Genomic DNA, 17393 nt, shown 5'->3' with positions numbered 1-17393 from the left:
TCACTTGTTGTTAGCATTAACTATCTTCTTATTTGAATAGATTAAACAAATTGAACAAGGAATTAAAATAGAATATTTTGAAAAAATTAATAAAATAAAATAAAATAAAATAAAATATTTTATATTAAATTATCATATATTCCTAATCAATCATATAAAGAACTTTAATTATGTCAATAAGTTGTTGTATTGGAATCAAATTGATAGAATTGTCCATTATAATTAAACAAATAGATAAGGTGAAATAGGAAAAAAGGAACACTCTTAAATCAATCTAATTCAGGTATAGAGAGCAAAGCATATGCCACACTCCTCATACTCTCTCTCCCATGCAAGCTCGTTGTGCATTTTCGTATTCAATTACACAATACTTTATTCTCAATTCACGTATTATAACAAAAATTCAAAGAGAAATGCTGGTTTTTACGGATCTTGGCTTGCTGTTGCTAACACCAGCGAGTTCTATGTAAAACATTTGGTACATGGAGGAAAACACAAGGGCAAGGGTTACTTCGAACGGCAAAGGTCACCCCTGGTGGGATTGAAAGAGTGTTGTGTGATTCCGTAGAAGAGACCGAAAATGATGACAAAGCCATTATTGGCATTTCATATGGTAGAAATGTTCTTTTGTAATTGATATGTTCTCCGGTGAAAGAATCTATTTAGTTAAGAGTTCATACTAATTTTTAATTCTGGTGCCATAAGAAGATGTCCTCCACACAACTTATAGTAGTTGAAACCCAAATGATAAAACTTTGATACAAGCTCCCATAAGAAAGTCTGTTGTGTCGCAACTTTTCCTTGAATACTTGCATTTAAATTATCATTTACCCAATTGTTTGAAACGGATTAAGGCAGGACACAAACTTAACGAAGAGACCATTGTTTTCTTTCCCTTCGGCACATAAGAGTTGTATAGGGGGAAAAACTGGTCGGGGGAAACTTATGTTGATGACATTTGGTTTTTCATTGAAGAGTGTAATAACTAATATGGGACGTTGTTAGATGATAGTTGTAATAATGTCTCATGTGGCTGTTACTAGGGATTTGGTGGAACAAGTGCTTTCATATCGAACGTTAAGAACTTTTGTGGGATTCAAAAACATTCGATTCACTCTATCACTAGAAATTATTGCACGACGTGTCACTACAGCTATCACCCGAATGTCCAGATCGCCACCTTTCTTTGCACAAAACTTATTTTATACGTGGTTTTTTTTTTTTTAGCGTCTTTTTTTTTATACGTGGTTAATCTCCCTATGCTTAAGATCAAAATGTAACACTCAATTAAATCTAATAGGTCGTTTAGTCTTTACATTAATTGGTATCCATATTTATTGAAAAATTTTGTAAAAATTACACTAGAGGTCTTTTACCTTATGTAGTTGTGACATATTGATCCTTTATTTTTTACTGTTAGTCTTGTTTAAGTTTTTTATCTACTAAAATATGCACAAGTTAATCATTTCTTGCATTTTTTTAATGACAAAAATGTAAGGAAGAATTTACTTGTGCATATTTTGATAGATAAATAACTTCTGTGGGACAAAAAATATAAAGGAACATGTGTTACAATAAATAAGATAAAGAACATCTGGTGTAATTTTGCAAAAAAAAAAAATATTTCTTTGTTTAAGGCCTCATTTTGTTTTGATTTGAACTAGGTATCATTTATTCACGCATTCTTTCTTAAGAAGAATAGTGGAAATGTTGGTTTATAGTCAAGTCTATGGTAGGGTTTAGTCTTTGATGAAAAAAATTGTTGTGAATGGAAACCTCCTAAAACACTATTGCGAGAATTTGAGATGAGTGCCCGATTGATGCGAGTTTTGTTTTTTAAGGGGCCTAAGCCTCTAACTTTGACTTTGTGCTATATTTTAGTAAGATTAAAATCTATATAATGTATGTTTTGTCGTGATTTATACTTTTCATATGAAACTTGTTACGCTTATAAACATGTGCTTGTTACCTGTGAGGTTAATTCTGCGTTTTTTTTCAATGCATTTCACATTCACTTGCCAAGCTGATATAGTTATAGTCAGTTATGCCTATTGTTGAGTTTATGAGAATTTGGAGAATTGGAATGAAAAAGAGCCATAAGACTTTGATTGAGAAAATATTATCAGAGAAACATTTTGATCAAAAAGATTGCAAGAGTACAATAGTTGAGACTTATTTATAGAGCTAACTCCTAACTAACTTGCTTGCTCTCCAAGCTATCTAGGTAACTTGCTCTCCAAGTTATCTTCTCACTTGTAACTAACTATTAACTAATCCTAATTAACATACTAAATTCTATGAATCTTAACAGCCTCCCTCAAACTCAAAATGGGGAAATTCACCAATTTGAGTTTGGAATACAAGAGAATTACAATGATTATTCAAACTGAAGTAACTAGGTAAAAAGGGGGGTAAACTAGCAAATGACTTAAAAGATAGAAAAACATAGCAGGCTCAGATTGTAGCCCAACAAAGCTGATGATGTCCAGGCCCCACATGACGAATCCAGAACCTTGTGAACAAAACAACTTCTGAACCAACAAAACAACTTCTGAACCAAAGCACAACTGAATGATGACCAGCTTCTGAACCAACAAAACAGCTTCTGAACCAACAAAACAGCGTATGCTTCTGAACAACAAAGAATGCTTCTGAACAGCTTCTGAAATCTGAATCTGAATTGAACACAAACTGCACAACACCTTCTGAAACATGCTTCTGATAATGCTTCTGAAACGCTTCTGATGCTAAACTTGCTTCTGATGCTAAACTTGCTTCTGAAGAATACAGCTTCTGAAACGAAAGAGCTTCTGATGAAAAAACAGCTTCTGAATCAAAGAAAACAGCTTCTGAATCAATGCTTCTGATGAGTAACAGCTTCTGAAGGACGATTCTGATGAGTGATTCCAATAGCTTCTGACAAACACTTCTGATGAGTGATTCCTAATAGCTTCTGACAAACGATTCTGATGAGTGATACCAATAGCTTCTGAAAAATGCTTCTGAACAGAACAGAGAAGAACAAACCACACAGATTTCCACCAGTAGCAAAAGATGAATTGACCAGTATCGAAAACAGATACAATGAATTGACTACGATTAAAAATGGTTAAGGTACGAATCAGATTTATTGAACCATGAACTACGGTTACACCGCCGGGATCGAAAATCAATGGAGAATAACCATCACCTTCGGCGAACCAAGGCGGTGCTGAAATTACAATTCTGAGAATGTTAACAAACTTCATGAAAAGATTGATTAGAACCTTGAAGAAATTATCACCGCTGAATTGATTTGCGATGGCGAAACTGAAAACAACGGAAGGATCTCGAAAACTCTGTGGTTCTTGATCTTCCGTAACAATCTTTGTTGAATTCGCTACAGATTCGAATAAGAAATCGAACGAATTAGAAAAATCACTTGCATTCAATACTGATGATGCAGAAACAGGATCATTCAAAACACATGAGATTTCACCAATCTTGATGCTGCAACCTTCAATTGCTGGTATAACAGATTTGATTGGCTTGATAGGAACAATTTCTGAATTAAAACTTCCAAAATTGAAAGAAACCGCTTCAGTTGAAAGAACTGTAGAATCTTGCGGTGGTTTTCGAAGTGGCGGTAATGGCGAAAACTTCTTTTCTACCTTTGATTTCTTCCATAGATGACAAACAATGGAGTATGTCATTAGAAAAGATGGAGGATCGAAAAGAACAGTGAAGATTTCTTTGTGCTGAAAAGTAGAAGATTTCTCCGATACAACGACGGAGGATTTCTCCGATACGGCAGCGGAAGAAGAAGGATATCCCCGAGATCGCAACCAGGCTCTGATACCATGTTGAGTTTATGAGAATTTGGAGAATTGGAATGAAAAAGAGCCATAAGACTTTGATTGAGAAAATATTATCAGAGAAACATTTTGATCAAAAAGATTGTAAGAGTACAATAGTTGAGACTTATTTATAGAGCTAACTCCTAACTAACTTGCTTGCTCTCCAAGCTATCTAGGTAACTTGCTCTCCAAGTTATCTTCTCACTTGTAACTAACTATTAACTAATCCTAATTAACATACTAAATTCTATGAATCTTAACACCTATTCCCGGATTAGTGAGATGCATTATATCTACCATCTGGAAATAGCTTCAACGCTATCTTATATTCTAGTAGTTGATATGATACTCTTCATTACCATTTCCTGATCCTTCCTCCTATATTCACCAAGATATATTTTTATTTTTCTTTAAAATCAACGTGTTTCTTATGATTTTATTTGTTTTCCCTTTCATGAATGTTATTGTTGCCCAGGAGAAAAGAAGCTTGAAGAGGAAAGGAAGCCCAATTATTCCCACCACAGAGACTCCCAAACTGTTCTCTTCCAACTTCAAGGTTCCAAAACTAAAGTCATCTTTAAGGAACAGATGAAAGATGACATATTTCTGTTTATTTTTAACTTGTTAGTAGATATTATGGTGTGTTTGGAACCATCGGTTTTCACGGTGTGGCCTAACGTACCAAAAACAGCTACAACTAGTAGTTTTACACTCACCGCACGTTAAGCTCTCTTTAACATATTTCCAAACACACTCAGTCTTGTATTTGTTTATTGCATGGTGCGCTTTCAGTGTAAATTATGTGTGATTAGTGAGCTTTCTGTTTGGAATAGGTTAGTTCATTGTTGTTGTATAATTAGCATTGAAATACCACTTTTGAGCTGAATTATGTATGTATCAGATCAGCCTTTTAGCTAGAGAGTAGTTTGATTCATTATTCCTTTAAGGAAAACATTGGACATGTTAATATTATTATCATTTTAGTTAAAGTTGATTTGTTTTCTTTTAAATAACAATGGATATAAATCCTCCCCATTTCCAAAATAGAAAGATGTTAGCGGGGGAAATTGTTACCAATATTCAATAAATCTCTCCGTCATGACAATCTTTTACATAATCAGAAAATTCTTGATTCAATATTTTAGAATTTACTGGGTCAAACTTTGAATTAGAAGCTCAGACTATATAGCATTCTGATCATGTTTTAACCACCATTTCCATTTGCCTAAATTTAAACACACATAATAATAGTACATGTCATTATTTTAAAAATAATCATTATTTAATTCTTTTATATTTTATCCTTTTCAATTTGTGTGAATGTAGTACTTGAATTATTTATATTTAGAGTGTTCCTCTTGTCCGTTCAACACAATACAATATATACTCTATTGGATTTGAATGTTAAACTAATTTATGTTGACAATGCATTCTCTCTCTATAATCTATATATAAGTAATCAACCTTTGGGTGCGTTTGATTCACAGATGAAAAAGTATCGGACAAAACAATATAAAGTTGGACCGAAATATATATGACAATAGAACTGTATTGGAGAGAACTATTTTTTTTGGGTAATAGTCATTTTGGTCGTTGAATGTGTAACGAATCGTTACACTAATCTCTCAATGTTTCGTTAACATTGTCATATTACTCCATCAATATACTTACTTATTGTCATATGAGTCCTTATAACTTAATTACTATCATGTTAGTCCATATATGAAAAGAGTTAATGTCAGCATTGAAGGACTATTTTAATGTTGGAAACTATTTTGACTAATGAAGTGTACCGACTATTTTAAAATTTAGATACATTGAGGGATTATTATGATCACTCATTACACATTCAAGTACTAAAATGACTATTTCCTCATTTTTTATGTTGGAAAATGAAAAATTACATTGAGGGATTATTATTGATTTTAACAAATCAAAGACACTTGGATTAAGAATAAAAATAAAAATCAAAGTCACTTTACTCCAAGATTATTTTGTGCCAATGGAAAATCAAATCCCCTAAAATCTTATAAAAAAAATAATAAATCTTCTTTCTCTAAAAAAATCCTTTATTATAAAAGCTAGACTTGCTTGGCTATCATGTTTGCCCTAATCCTCCTTAATTTGCCCTAATTCTTTAGCTTTTTTCCCTCCTAAACATGTACTAATTGCTCGAGTAATCTCATCCGTTCAAGCACTTGATCACATCCGTTTATTCAAACTTGAATAAAGTTCTCTCACTTCGTTAATGCAATTGAATACGTATTAAAGGCTAATCAAGTCGGTCAACATTCCCCTACACTAATTGCTAATCTGAAATAACATAAACATCACTTAGAAAGTGGCAATTGAAAATGTTTCACGCATACATTTTTTACTATTTCACGCATACACTAATTCCTATCACATTATTCTACTGACATTTCAATGTTTCACGCATGCATTTTTTACACTATAATGTGCTATCCGATATAGAGTGATAGGAAGATATGCGTTTCAAGGTGAAATTTCCCTCGAATTTTACCACTAAAGTATGCACTAACCACTCTACCAATTACTACCTATTAAAAGCAATTATGACCTACTTATTTCAAATATTAACACGTATCAAGGTTGATTCGATTTTGAATATTAATTATTACGTACTGTTAATGACAATTAAGAACGTAGTTAATGGCTTGAAAACGTCGTTAATGGCAATTAAAAACTTTTAAGTCGCATATTTTTTTATACGAATTACTTTTAATTGCTTTTATGCATTATGCACCAATCACTCTACCGATTACTACCTATTAAAAGCAATTAACTACGTACTTATTTCAAAAATTAACACGTATCAAGGTTGATTAGATTTTGAATAGTAATTATTACGTACTGTTAAAGACAATTAAGAACGTAGTTAATGGCTTGAAAACGTCGTTAATGACAATTAAAAACTTGAAAGTCGCATATTTTCGTATATGAATTACTTTTAATTGCTTTTATGCATTATGCACTAACCACTCTACCAATTACTACCTATTAAAAGCAATTATGACGTACTTATTTCAAAAAATAACACGTATCAAGGTTGATTCAATTTTGAATAGTAATTATGAAGTAGTGTTAATGGCAATCAAGAACGTAGTTAATGGCAATTAAAAACTTTTGAATAGTAATTATTACCAATAGAAGACTATGATTAATTACATTTGAAACTAACGAATAGAATTGTCAATTACCTATTTAAATACCACTTAGTTGTGCTAATACAACCATTCTCGACTTTAAGCAAATTTAAGCAAATATAACTCTTTCTGGCACTTGCTAATATGGCAAATATTTTCACCCCCATTTCAGCTGTGACAGGTGGAAAGAAGGATTTGAAGTTGATTGTCCGTGTGACCCATATATGGCTGATCCGTGATAAGGAAAATCCAGACGATATCATCTTCATGAACATGATATTGGTTGATGAGAAGGTATATTACATAAATCTATTGTAGAAATAAATGATCCTTTTTTCAAGTTGCCACTACGATAACATATACTATGGTTTATGTTAATGACATGTTATTTTTTGTTTAGCGAGCACAGATCCATGCCACTGTTCATAAGTTCCTGGTGCCAACGATTCAAGGAATGATTGAAGAAGGAGGAACATATAAGCTAGATAATGTCATGGTAGGATTTAATGAAGGGAATTACAAACTCTTGCCACACAAGCACAAACTTAATATGGAATTGGTGTAAGGCTTGGATCAAATTTCAAAGGAGTCAATTTTTGTTTGTTTTGCTTAGCTATCATGTTTGCCCTAATCCTCCTTACTTTGCCCTAATTCCCTAGCTTTTTTCCCTCCTAAACATGTACTAATTGCTCGAGTAATCTCATCCGTTCAAGCACTTGATCACATCCGTTTATTCAAACTTGAAAAAAGTTCTCTCACTTCGTTAATGCAATTGAATACGTATTAAAGGCTAATCAAGTCGGTCAACATTCCCCGACACTAATTGCTAATCAGAAATAACAATTCCCCTACACTAATTGCTAATCAGAAATAACATAAACATCCCTTAGAAAGTGACAATTGAAAATGTTTCACGCATACATTTTTTTACTGTTTCACGCATACACTAATTCCTATCACATTATTCTACTGACATTTCAATGTTTCACGCATGCATTTTTTACACTATAATATGCTATCCGATATAGAGTGATAGGAAGATATGTGTTTCAAGGTGAAATTTCCCTCGAATTTTACCACTAAAGTATGCACTAATCACTCTACCAATTACTACCTATTAAAAGCAATTATGACCTAATTATTTCAAATATTAACACGTATCAAGGTTGATTCGATTTTGAATATTAATTATTACGTACTGTTAATGGTAATTAAGAACGTAGTTAATCGCTTGAAAACGTCGTTAATGGCAATTAAAAACTTTTAAGTCACATATTTTTGTATAGGAATTACTTTTAATTGCTTTTATGCATTATGCACCAATCACTCTACCGATTACTACCTACTAAAAGCAATTAACTACGTACTTTTTGTATAGGAATTACTTTTTATTGCTTTTATGCATTATGCACCAATCACTCTACCGATTACTACCTATTAAAAGCAATTAACTACGTACTTATTTCAAAAATTAACACGTATCAGGGTTGATTCGATTTTGAATAGTAATTATTATGTACTGTTAAAGACAATTAAGAACGTAGTTAATGACTTGAAAACGCCGTTAATGACAATTAAAAACTTGAAAGTCGCATATTTTCGTATATGAATTACTTTTAATTGCTTTTATGCATTATGTACTAAGCACTCTACCAATTACTACCTATTAAAAGCAATTTTGACATACTTATTTCAAAAAATAACATGTATCAAGGTTGATTCGATTTTGAATAGTAATTATGACGTAGTGTTAATGGCAATCAAGAACGTAGTTAATGACAATTAAAAACTTTTGAATTGTAATTATTACCAATAGAAGACTATGATTAATCACATTTGAAACTAACGAAGAGAATTGTCAATTACCTATTTAAATACCACTTAGTTGTGCTAATACAACCATTCTCGACTTTAAGCAAATTTAAGCAAATATAACTCTTTCTTGCACTTGCTAATATGACAAACATTTTCACCCCCATTTCAGCTGTGACTGGTGGAAAGAAGGATTTGAAGTTGATTGTCCGTGTGGCCCATATATGGCTGATCCGTGATAAGGAAAATCCAGACGATATCATCTTCATGAACATGATCTTAGTTGATGAGAATGTATATTATATAAATCGATTGTATAAATGAATGATCCTTTTTTCAAGTTGCCACTACGATAACATATACTACGGTTTATGTTAATGACATGTTATTTTTTGTTTAGCGAGGACGGATCCATGCCACTGTTCATAAGTTCCTGGTGCCAACGATTCAAGGAATGATTGAAGAAGGAGGAACATATAAGCTAGATAATGTCATGGTAGGATTTAATGAAGGGAAATACAAACTCTTGCCACACAAGCACAAACTTAATATGGAATTGGTGTAAGGCTTGGATCAAGTTTCAAAGGAGTCAATTTTTGTTTGTTTTATTTGTAATGACTATTAACAAGAGTTACTTTAAGAGATGGGTTGAATGTAAAAAAAAAAAAGGGTTGATGATAAGCAATGATGAATGTGAAAATACTAATGTCACTTCAAATGTCGTTTTTATAGTATTTCGTAATGTATGATAAATAATGTAAAATGTACGGTTTTCAAACTATTTTAATGTCAAGATGATATGATTAATGTAATACATTTTTATCTTGTGAATATTTCATTTTTTTTATTATTATGATATAACTTATTCGTACATATTTTAGTCGGTAGGACCCGTGCGGAGCACGGGTCAATGGTCTAGTTAAAATAAATCTTTTTTCTCAAGGTTTGTCTTCAACTTAAACCCTTTCACCCAAACACTCTCACCCTGCCATAGAATAGAACCCTCTTCTTCACTATAACCCCAAAAAAAAACTTCATTTTTCCTTGTGTTTCATCAAAGAACATGCGTTTTCGTTATCCACACGCTGTAATTCCATTATTCTCCACTATGAACACTCAAACCCTCTCTAATTCAACCCCTTTTTCAAACCTTCAAAAATCACTTTTTCTTCAAACGCGCTTTTTTCAACCTAAAAGACATTTTTTTACTGTTTTCTGTTCTAAACGTGCTTCAAAGTTTCCTCCTTTACCGCTTAAAACTAATGGGTATCATGGCGTTTCAACTGCTAAGGTTTCTAGACCAGGTAATGTTTTTTACAACATAACAACGTTAATTGTTTACTATGATGTTAATGAATTTCTGTTTTTGACTATGTTTATTGTTTTTGGGATAGTTCATTTGGAAGAGAATAATGTGGAGATGCAGTTTGATATTTTGAAGAAGAAATTGGAAGTTGTTGGAATGGATACTGGAATTTGTGTTCCTGGTCAACACAATCATTTGCTTTGTCCTAAGGTTTTTGTTTTTCAATTTTCCCCTGTTTCTTTTTTTGCAAAGCCGAATGCTTTTTGAATTATTAGATGTTTTTCAAATAGAAATTGTAGAGGGGTGGTGAATTTAATTCATATGCATTGTCATTGTAAATAGTTTTTGTATGGGTCTTATTATCTTGTGCCCTCAGGACACAAGTTAAGGAATCTAGAGTTAGAAGTACTAAAAGAACAAAATGTTGACTTTAAAAAGTTGAATTGAATGCACAACTTTTAAGACATTTATTTCTATTTTAAATTCCTTAGCATGTGCCCTTAGGGCACATGTTAGCATTTTCCTTGTTGTATTATTAATTTAGCATGACTTTGTCAAATTATTCGTCATTGTGAATTACTCGGTACTGGGACTAATTACAATGTTGTATAATCAAAATATTCTGTTATAATTTTGCAAACTGAAATACATCTCCAATCCAACATTGTAAATAGTCTCTTCTGTCATTGTGAATTACTCGGTACTGGGATGAGTACGGTATTTGTGGTACCAATTTTCGTCATTATATCTAAGTTTCTTTGGTGTTGTAACCAAACGCAGTTTTTGACTTTTTAAACTTTTATTGTGAATTTAAAAAATTTAACTTTTTCATGATATATTATGGAACAAAACTCATTTTTTGTTAGTACCGTACCCATGCCTATCCAACATAGTTTGTGTTTGGATTGCTGAGGGAGACCTCCCAATCTTTGCTTTCAAACTCATTCTGAAATGGAAGCAAGGGGAGAGTTGTTTTTTGTAAGTTTACAAGATGAAGTTGGTTCAAAAGTTTGCAAACTTCAATTAAAATATTTCGATGGTTTTGAAGTATGAAGTATATACTCATTCCTACAATAACTGTCCTCAATTTTAAAGTTTTTTTTTTTTTTTTTGTGTTTTTCTTTACAAGAATGATTTTAAAAAAAGAAGCTTTGGTCTGAAAATTTTGAGACGAAGACAAAAATTATAGTATGCTTTAGTTTATTTATTGATACAAAGATAAAGAAAAAGTTTTTTCCTCCCTTGTTTTTGGTCTAGAATATATTTTATTTGAAATTTTTGACTAGAGGTAAGTTTGAAGGGGAAACTTTAATTTGAGTTGAGGGAGTAGATTATGCTGTCAAAGTACAGTCCCCAAAATTGATTTGAAGAGTGTTTATTATTATTATTATTATTATCATCATCATCGTCATCGTCATCGTCATCGTCATCGTCATCGTCATCGTCAACGTCAACGTCTCATTGCATTCCATCCTATCCTATGTCATACATTGCAAAGCAATTCAAACATGTTTTTTGTGCTCACTCTGGTACGTAACTTTTAATATTATTTTTTGTTAGTGCCAAGGTGGTGACACGATAAAAAAGAGCTTATCTATTTACATTGCACCAGACGGGTACTTATCCTTTTTTCGTCGACTTACCTAATTCTATTTGTCAGCAGATCGTGGTTTCACTTTGTTTTATTAACTGAAATTTTGATTTTAGGGGGTCTGCTGCATGGGTGTGTTTTCGCGGAAAGTGTGGTTGGAAAGGCAGCACCCAGGTTAGATATTTTGTTTTTTAAAACAATTTTGCACAATGCCTGCTAAATACAATGTGAGGTCTCAGTGTTATTCAGTTGAATTTTCATCTTTCTGTTGTAGGCCTTTGCTGATAGCAATTCATATTCTAAGTCAATGAAAAAATTAAAACCTCCTATGAAAGAAAGAGAACTTAAGGAGGAGGACCTGCAACTAGAACCACTTTGTAATGAGGTAATGGATTTTACCGTACCAAATTTTGTCCCTGCTTTTAATTTTGAACTATGGATGTGCTCTGCTATTGCTCTGTCGGGAATATATTGTTCATGAAAAAATATGTTGTCGATTTCTCAATATCTTATCTTATATCCAAATACATGACTCTTTTACATGAAATAAATATTCCTCTTCAAGGGGATTAACACTCCTCCTCCTCACTGATGGTGTAGAAGTATTTGAATTTTTGAACAATGGGAACTTTTTATTGAAATGTTAGCAGTATAAATTGTTTTTTCCTTTGGCATTTTTATAAATTTTTTCCTGGTTAAAGTATTCTTTCTTACCTTGACAAATTGCGTTTTGTGCATGCTTAAGAATAGTTTACTAATGTTTCACTATTGAGTAACTTTAAATGATACCAAGAACATTGAAAATCACAATTGAATTTTAAGTCTGAAAACCTACATTACATAATGTATGCATGAAGTTTTGATTAAGAGATGTTTTTAAAGAGATCACGAATCTTGAATTTCACAGTTGGGTTTTAAGTTTGAAAACCTACGTTACATAACATATGGATGAACTTTTGATTAAGAGATGTTTCGAGTGTTACTTGTAGACAGATAAATTAATAATGTATTGTTTTATCTATGAATAAGCAACGGATATTTCTTAACTTCTACCCCTGTTAAGCTATATGATATGTATTTTTACTCTAAACTCAGTTAATTAACTTCTCACCTTTTCCTTCCAGAAATATCTATCAACTGTTTTTTCAAGCAATTAAAATTGACTGTTAATGCCTAATAAGCATGAATGTAGTCTCATAATCTAACTCATTAAGTTCATCATCTATGTCTTGGAAGCAGAACCATCATATTTTTTTATGTTTCTTTTGCTGATCAGAGTCTTTTGTGTTTCATCATGACCTGTTTGTTTTCGACACACATGGAATTGAGCATGTATTACTGAAATAACAAACTCAAATCTTTGGGTGATTTGATCACTGTAAACAGCAATTCAGACAAGCATTTACTGAATAAAATTGATATCTTAAGTATATCTTGCTTTATATATTTTATACTCACCACGTGGAGTCTCAATTTCATTTGTAGTAAATTTGATAATTTATTTGTTCATTTCCAATCAATGTAGTGAATACAACTTCCTTTGCCCTATTTCAGCTGGTCGCATATTTTTCAGAGCGCTTGATTTCGAAGGAGACTCTGCAGAGAAATGGTGTCATGCAGAGAAAATATGATGATCAGGTGCCCTTAACTACTAAAATTTAAGCTTTATTTGAGATACATGGGAAGCTTCATTTTGAATTTTGAGGTTGGTAACATGATTGATATTAGTTGTACACCTTCAAACTGATAAAAAGCCAATATTAAACAACAAGAACTCGACCATTTATTATTCGCTTGAAAAATATGTTGTTTTATTGTTCAATCAGGCACTGATTTTCCCTAATTTCTATTTAACAAAGACAATACATAATACATTGAAAATTTAAATATGCACAAGGGCTATATGTCAATTTTATTTTCTTACTGTACCTAGTATCTTATATCTTATGCACACTTTATTACTTTATGAGTGACTCACCTGTGTTATATTTGTATTCACAACATTTATTTTGTAGATTGTTATTGCATTCACATATCGTCGTAATGGAGCGCTTATTAGTTGCAAGTACAGAGACGTCAACAAAAGGTTTTGGCAGGTATAAACAATTGCTGATGCCGTACGTAATTATTGTAAAAGAAGATAAACAGCAGTTATACATCTATTTTTTCTGTACTTGATAGAAGACCATATGATTCAAAAAATTCTCTTCACAATTCTAGTTTCACATTTATTTCCTCTGTCAACTCTCTTACGAGGATTTCATTATGTTGACAAAGGTTATTGAACATGCGTGTCTAAATCCATGAAAAGTTGAGGGCTCAGTTGACTAATTGTGTAATCATATATTTATTGGAAAGTCCTTCACGGCTGGCTTGAATATTGCAATATTAGTTTTAGCCATAAGCAGATGTAAGCCATCATATTCAAGCTGGGTGGTTGAAATGGAGAAGAGCCTCGGGTGTTTTGTGCAATAAGAAAGTACCACTTAAGTTGAAAGGAAAGTTCTATCGGACAGCGGTCAGGCCGGCGATGTTGTATGGTACGGAGTGTTGGGTGGTTAAGAGTCAACACGAGAATCAAGTAAGTATAGCAGAGATGAGGATGTTGCGTTGGATGAGTGGTAAGACTAGACATGATAGGATTAGGAATGACACCATTAGAGAGAGAGTGGGGGTCGCACCTATAGTAGAAAAGTTGGTAGAAAATAGGCGATGGTTTGGGCATGTAGAGAGAAGACCCGTAGATGCCGTCGTAAGAAGAGTAGATCAATGGAGGAGAGTCAAGTTAAAAGAGGTAGAGGAAGACCTAGGAAAACTATTAGAGAAACCATTAGAAAGGATTTAGAGGTTAATGAGTTGGATCCAAATTTGGTTTATGATAGAACACTATGGCGTAATTTGATCTATGTAGCCGACCCAGTTAGTGGGATAAGGCTTGGTTGTTGTTGTTGTATAAGCAACATGAACCCCCTTCTTATGTAGAACCCACATGTCTTTTCTTGGCACCTTATCAAATGCCTTTTTCATATCAAATCAAACTGTTCTGCTGAAATTTCACAAAACGTAAATTGTTTCCATTGTTCTCATTTGATATAAAATCAAACTGTTTTGCTGAAATGCGAGATTTTAGATTTCACTCAATTATTATTCTTTCCCACAGTTTCTATTATGCAACTTTAGCATGCTGGAAGATAGTGTTAACTCTTAATATCTTCTGTTCTTATAACTTTTTTTACATCTTTTTCCCCTCATCATTATTATTATTATTATTATTTTTGCAGGAAGCTGACACTGAAAAGATCTTTTATGGATTGGATGACATAGTTGGAGAAAGTGATGTTATCATTGTATGCATTCTGCCTGCTCTACAAATTATAAGGTTGAAGTTTTGCTTTATTCTTATTCTTATTAGTTTATCGACTATGTACTTTAGGTTGAAGGTGAAATGGACAAGCTAGCAATGGAAGAAGCTGGCTTCCGAAATTGTATTAGTGTTCCTGACGGCGCACCTCCATCAGTCTCTTCAAAGGAGTTGCCACCTCTGGAACAGGTCTTTTTTATGCTCAGTATGCTGATGTTATATATATTCTCACCTACACATTGCTAGAATATATTGTGATCTGTTATGCAATAGTTCAATGTTAAAATCTGATGCTCGTCATAATTCTAATTCTGTAAAGCTGAACTAAAGCAGGTCTGTGATTGTTGTTATTCCACTCCTTTCTATGTTCCGGTGAAAACTGCTTTATTCAACATCTCTCATTTTTCTCTGTTTATATTGATAGGCATCCCGGATCATCCTTGCAACTGATGGCGATCCACCTGGTCAAGCCTTGGCTGAGGAGCTTGCACGCTGTTTCGGGAAAGAAAAGTTAGCATGTTTCTATCTTGATTTAACTTATAGAAATTTTCATTTATCTATTTGAGACCATCCTTGCAGTTATGCTTTCAATCAGCAAATGATTCCATTGTTTCAGTAGCAGTTTCATTTTTGTAGAGACAAACTACAATTATCGGTCACCCTTAATCTTAAACAGCAATTATTGGAACCAAACACACAAGAGCAATATTTTTTATTATTTTTTTCCCTCAAAAAACTAAGTTGCATTTGTGTGTTTAGTTCCAATAATTGCTGTTTAAGATTAAGGGTTCCCGTATAAATATTTTATACTATAGGATTGTCTAATTTTAGCATTCTTTTGATTTATGGTTATATGACAGGAATGTTCCACCATTCATCGCCTGTAGTTTATTCCTATTGGAAAAAAAAAAAAAAACGAAGTCCAACAATATAAAATTATGGCCTGAATTGAGCTTATATAGAGTGGCACCCCTCACCTTCTAAACCACTTTTGTAAGGATGAGTTAAACCCAATATAAAAACCTAATACGGTATCAGAGCTCCTATCAATCTGGCCACCAAGCCCCATAGTGCCGGGTGTGAGGGGGATGTATTGGGAAAAACCAAGGCCCACATGGAATAAAAGTAAGGCTTGAAATGAGTTTATAAAGAGTGGCATCCCACCTTACAAGCGAGTTTTGTAAAGATGAGTTATGCCTATTATCCAAACCTAATAATTCCTTTATTTTTATTAATGGGGGGAATCAAGTCCTCTCTTTATGTAGGTTTCTTATTATCTGTTCATAATATTGTTCCAATGACTAACATTTTTCTCTTGTTTATCTGCAGATGCTGGCGTGTCAGATGGCCTAAAAAAGGGAAGAATGATGATTGCAAAGATGCAAATGAGGTTAGATATTGACATGATTGCGCAAGTTCCACTTTACCTGCACCGTTCCTCTCAACTCCCACCCCAAAAATCTGAAATCCCCAAAATATAAAAATGAAAAAGCACGTGGAACTTTTTTCTGGAGTTTAGACTTTAGATATCTCATATTTTAATGCACACTTAGTACAATAACTGAACACGAAGATGCATGTAACATACATAATTGTGTTGGTTACTCTTCTTTACCTGCTTCATGTTTCCAATTGTTCATGCATGGCCTGTGAATTTATTATTCATTAATACATGACTTGTTATTGTGGATGCTTATATTAGTATATATAAGCCGGCTGTTTGAAACATGGGAATGCAGACTTGAGTTAGAATTATGCTTATACGATTTCATTTCTGATGCATGCCATTTGAAGATGTTTGTTTGTAAATTTACTTTTTGACAACGGTAGCAATCTTGTAACATATTCACAGGTTCTCATGTATTTGGGCCCCGATGCACTGAAGGAAGCGATTGAGAATGCAGAACTAAGTTGATTGAAATCATAATAGTGATTGTAGCGGTGATAAGGAGAAGATTTTGGCGAGTATATCCGGCGGAAGAACATCATCCATCATTGGATGGAAGGAAGGTTCTAAGGTTTAGGGCTTTCTGTATCTTCCATTCTTTTTTTATTATTAATGATGATATGTTTTTTCCATTCTTTGTCATTGTCTTCTGGTGGAATTTTGTAACCATTTGAGCGCAATTGCTTGGTTTTATTTATTGTTGATTAAATAAATTTATCAAAAAACAAACTCTATCTTTTGTTTCATTGATAAAAATTAGAAGTACAATTTTTTTTGGTAACAAAAGAGAAAAAAGGAAAACAAAAATTGTATGAAGAAGAAGCCCCGCTAATGCTGAACAAACTCTCCTATGACACTTGTTAAGAGAACAAA

The 17393-nt window shown here is 32.8% G+C and overlaps 2 protein-coding genes across 3 annotated transcripts; both read left to right on the top strand.

The window, feature by feature from the left end:
* The first annotated feature begins 7147 nt into the window (after nt 1–7147).
* LOC146945104 (uncharacterized) lies at nt 7148–7568 on the top strand. The gene is made up of 2 exons (XM_085748027.1): nt 7148–7297; nt 7404–7568. The coding sequence occupies exons 1-2, from the start codon at nt 7148–7150 to the stop codon at nt 7566–7568; spliced, it is 315 nt and encodes a 104-aa protein (XP_085604153.1).
* Nucleotides 7569–9802: 2234 nt separating this feature from the next.
* LOC146945103 (nucleic acid binding protein) lies at nt 9803–17249 on the top strand. 2 transcript variants are annotated; one of them, XR_015026226.1, is made up of 12 exons: nt 9803–10119; nt 10210–10331; nt 11682–11737; nt 11829–11886; nt 11987–12097; nt 13267–13350; nt 13728–13808; nt 14994–15059; nt 15146–15262; nt 15498–15583; nt 15934–16463; nt 16926–17249. XR_015026226.1 is itself a non-coding variant. In XM_085743465.1 (12 exons), the coding sequence occupies exons 1-12, from the start codon at nt 9879–9881 to the stop codon at nt 16986–16988; spliced, it is 1146 nt and encodes a 381-aa protein (XP_085599591.1). In that variant the 5' UTR covers nt 9803–9878; the 3' UTR covers nt 16989–17249. The 2 variants fall into 2 exon arrangements, 1 of the variants encoding a protein (XP_085599591.1); XM_085743465.1 differs by having other exon boundaries at nt 16403–16463.
* Nucleotides 17250–17393: the final 144 nt, after the last annotated feature.

Source organism: Medicago sativa, chromosome 2 (assembly GCF_051527215.1).
Source record: "Medicago sativa cultivar Bolivia chromosome 2, Bolivia_mono, whole genome shotgun sequence".
In the NCBI taxonomy this organism is placed as follows: domain Eukaryota; kingdom Viridiplantae; phylum Streptophyta; class Magnoliopsida; order Fabales; family Fabaceae; genus Medicago; species Medicago sativa.
Note: the sequence above shows the minus strand (reverse complement) of the source record. Positions and strands in the feature narration are given on the sequence as shown.

Coding starts and splice junctions, on each gene's coding strand:
- LOC146945104 (XM_085748027.1), top strand. CDS start 7,148: ATGGCAAATATTTTCACCCCCATTTCAGCTGTGACAGGTGGAAAGAAG. Junction 7,298..7,403: donor TGATATTGGTTGATGAGAAG/GTATATTACATA, acceptor TTTTTTGTTTAG/CGAGCACAGATCCATGCCAC.
- LOC146945103 (XM_085743465.1), top strand. CDS start 9,879: ATGCGTTTTCGTTATCCACACGCTGTAATTCCATTATTCTCCACTATG. Junction 11,887..11,986: donor GTTGGAAAGGCAGCACCCAG/GTTAGATATTTT, acceptor TTTCTGTTGTAG/GCCTTTGCTGATAGCAATTC. Junction 15,060..15,145: donor GAGAAAGTGATGTTATCATT/GTATGCATTCTG, acceptor TATGTACTTTAG/GTTGAAGGTGAAATGGACAA.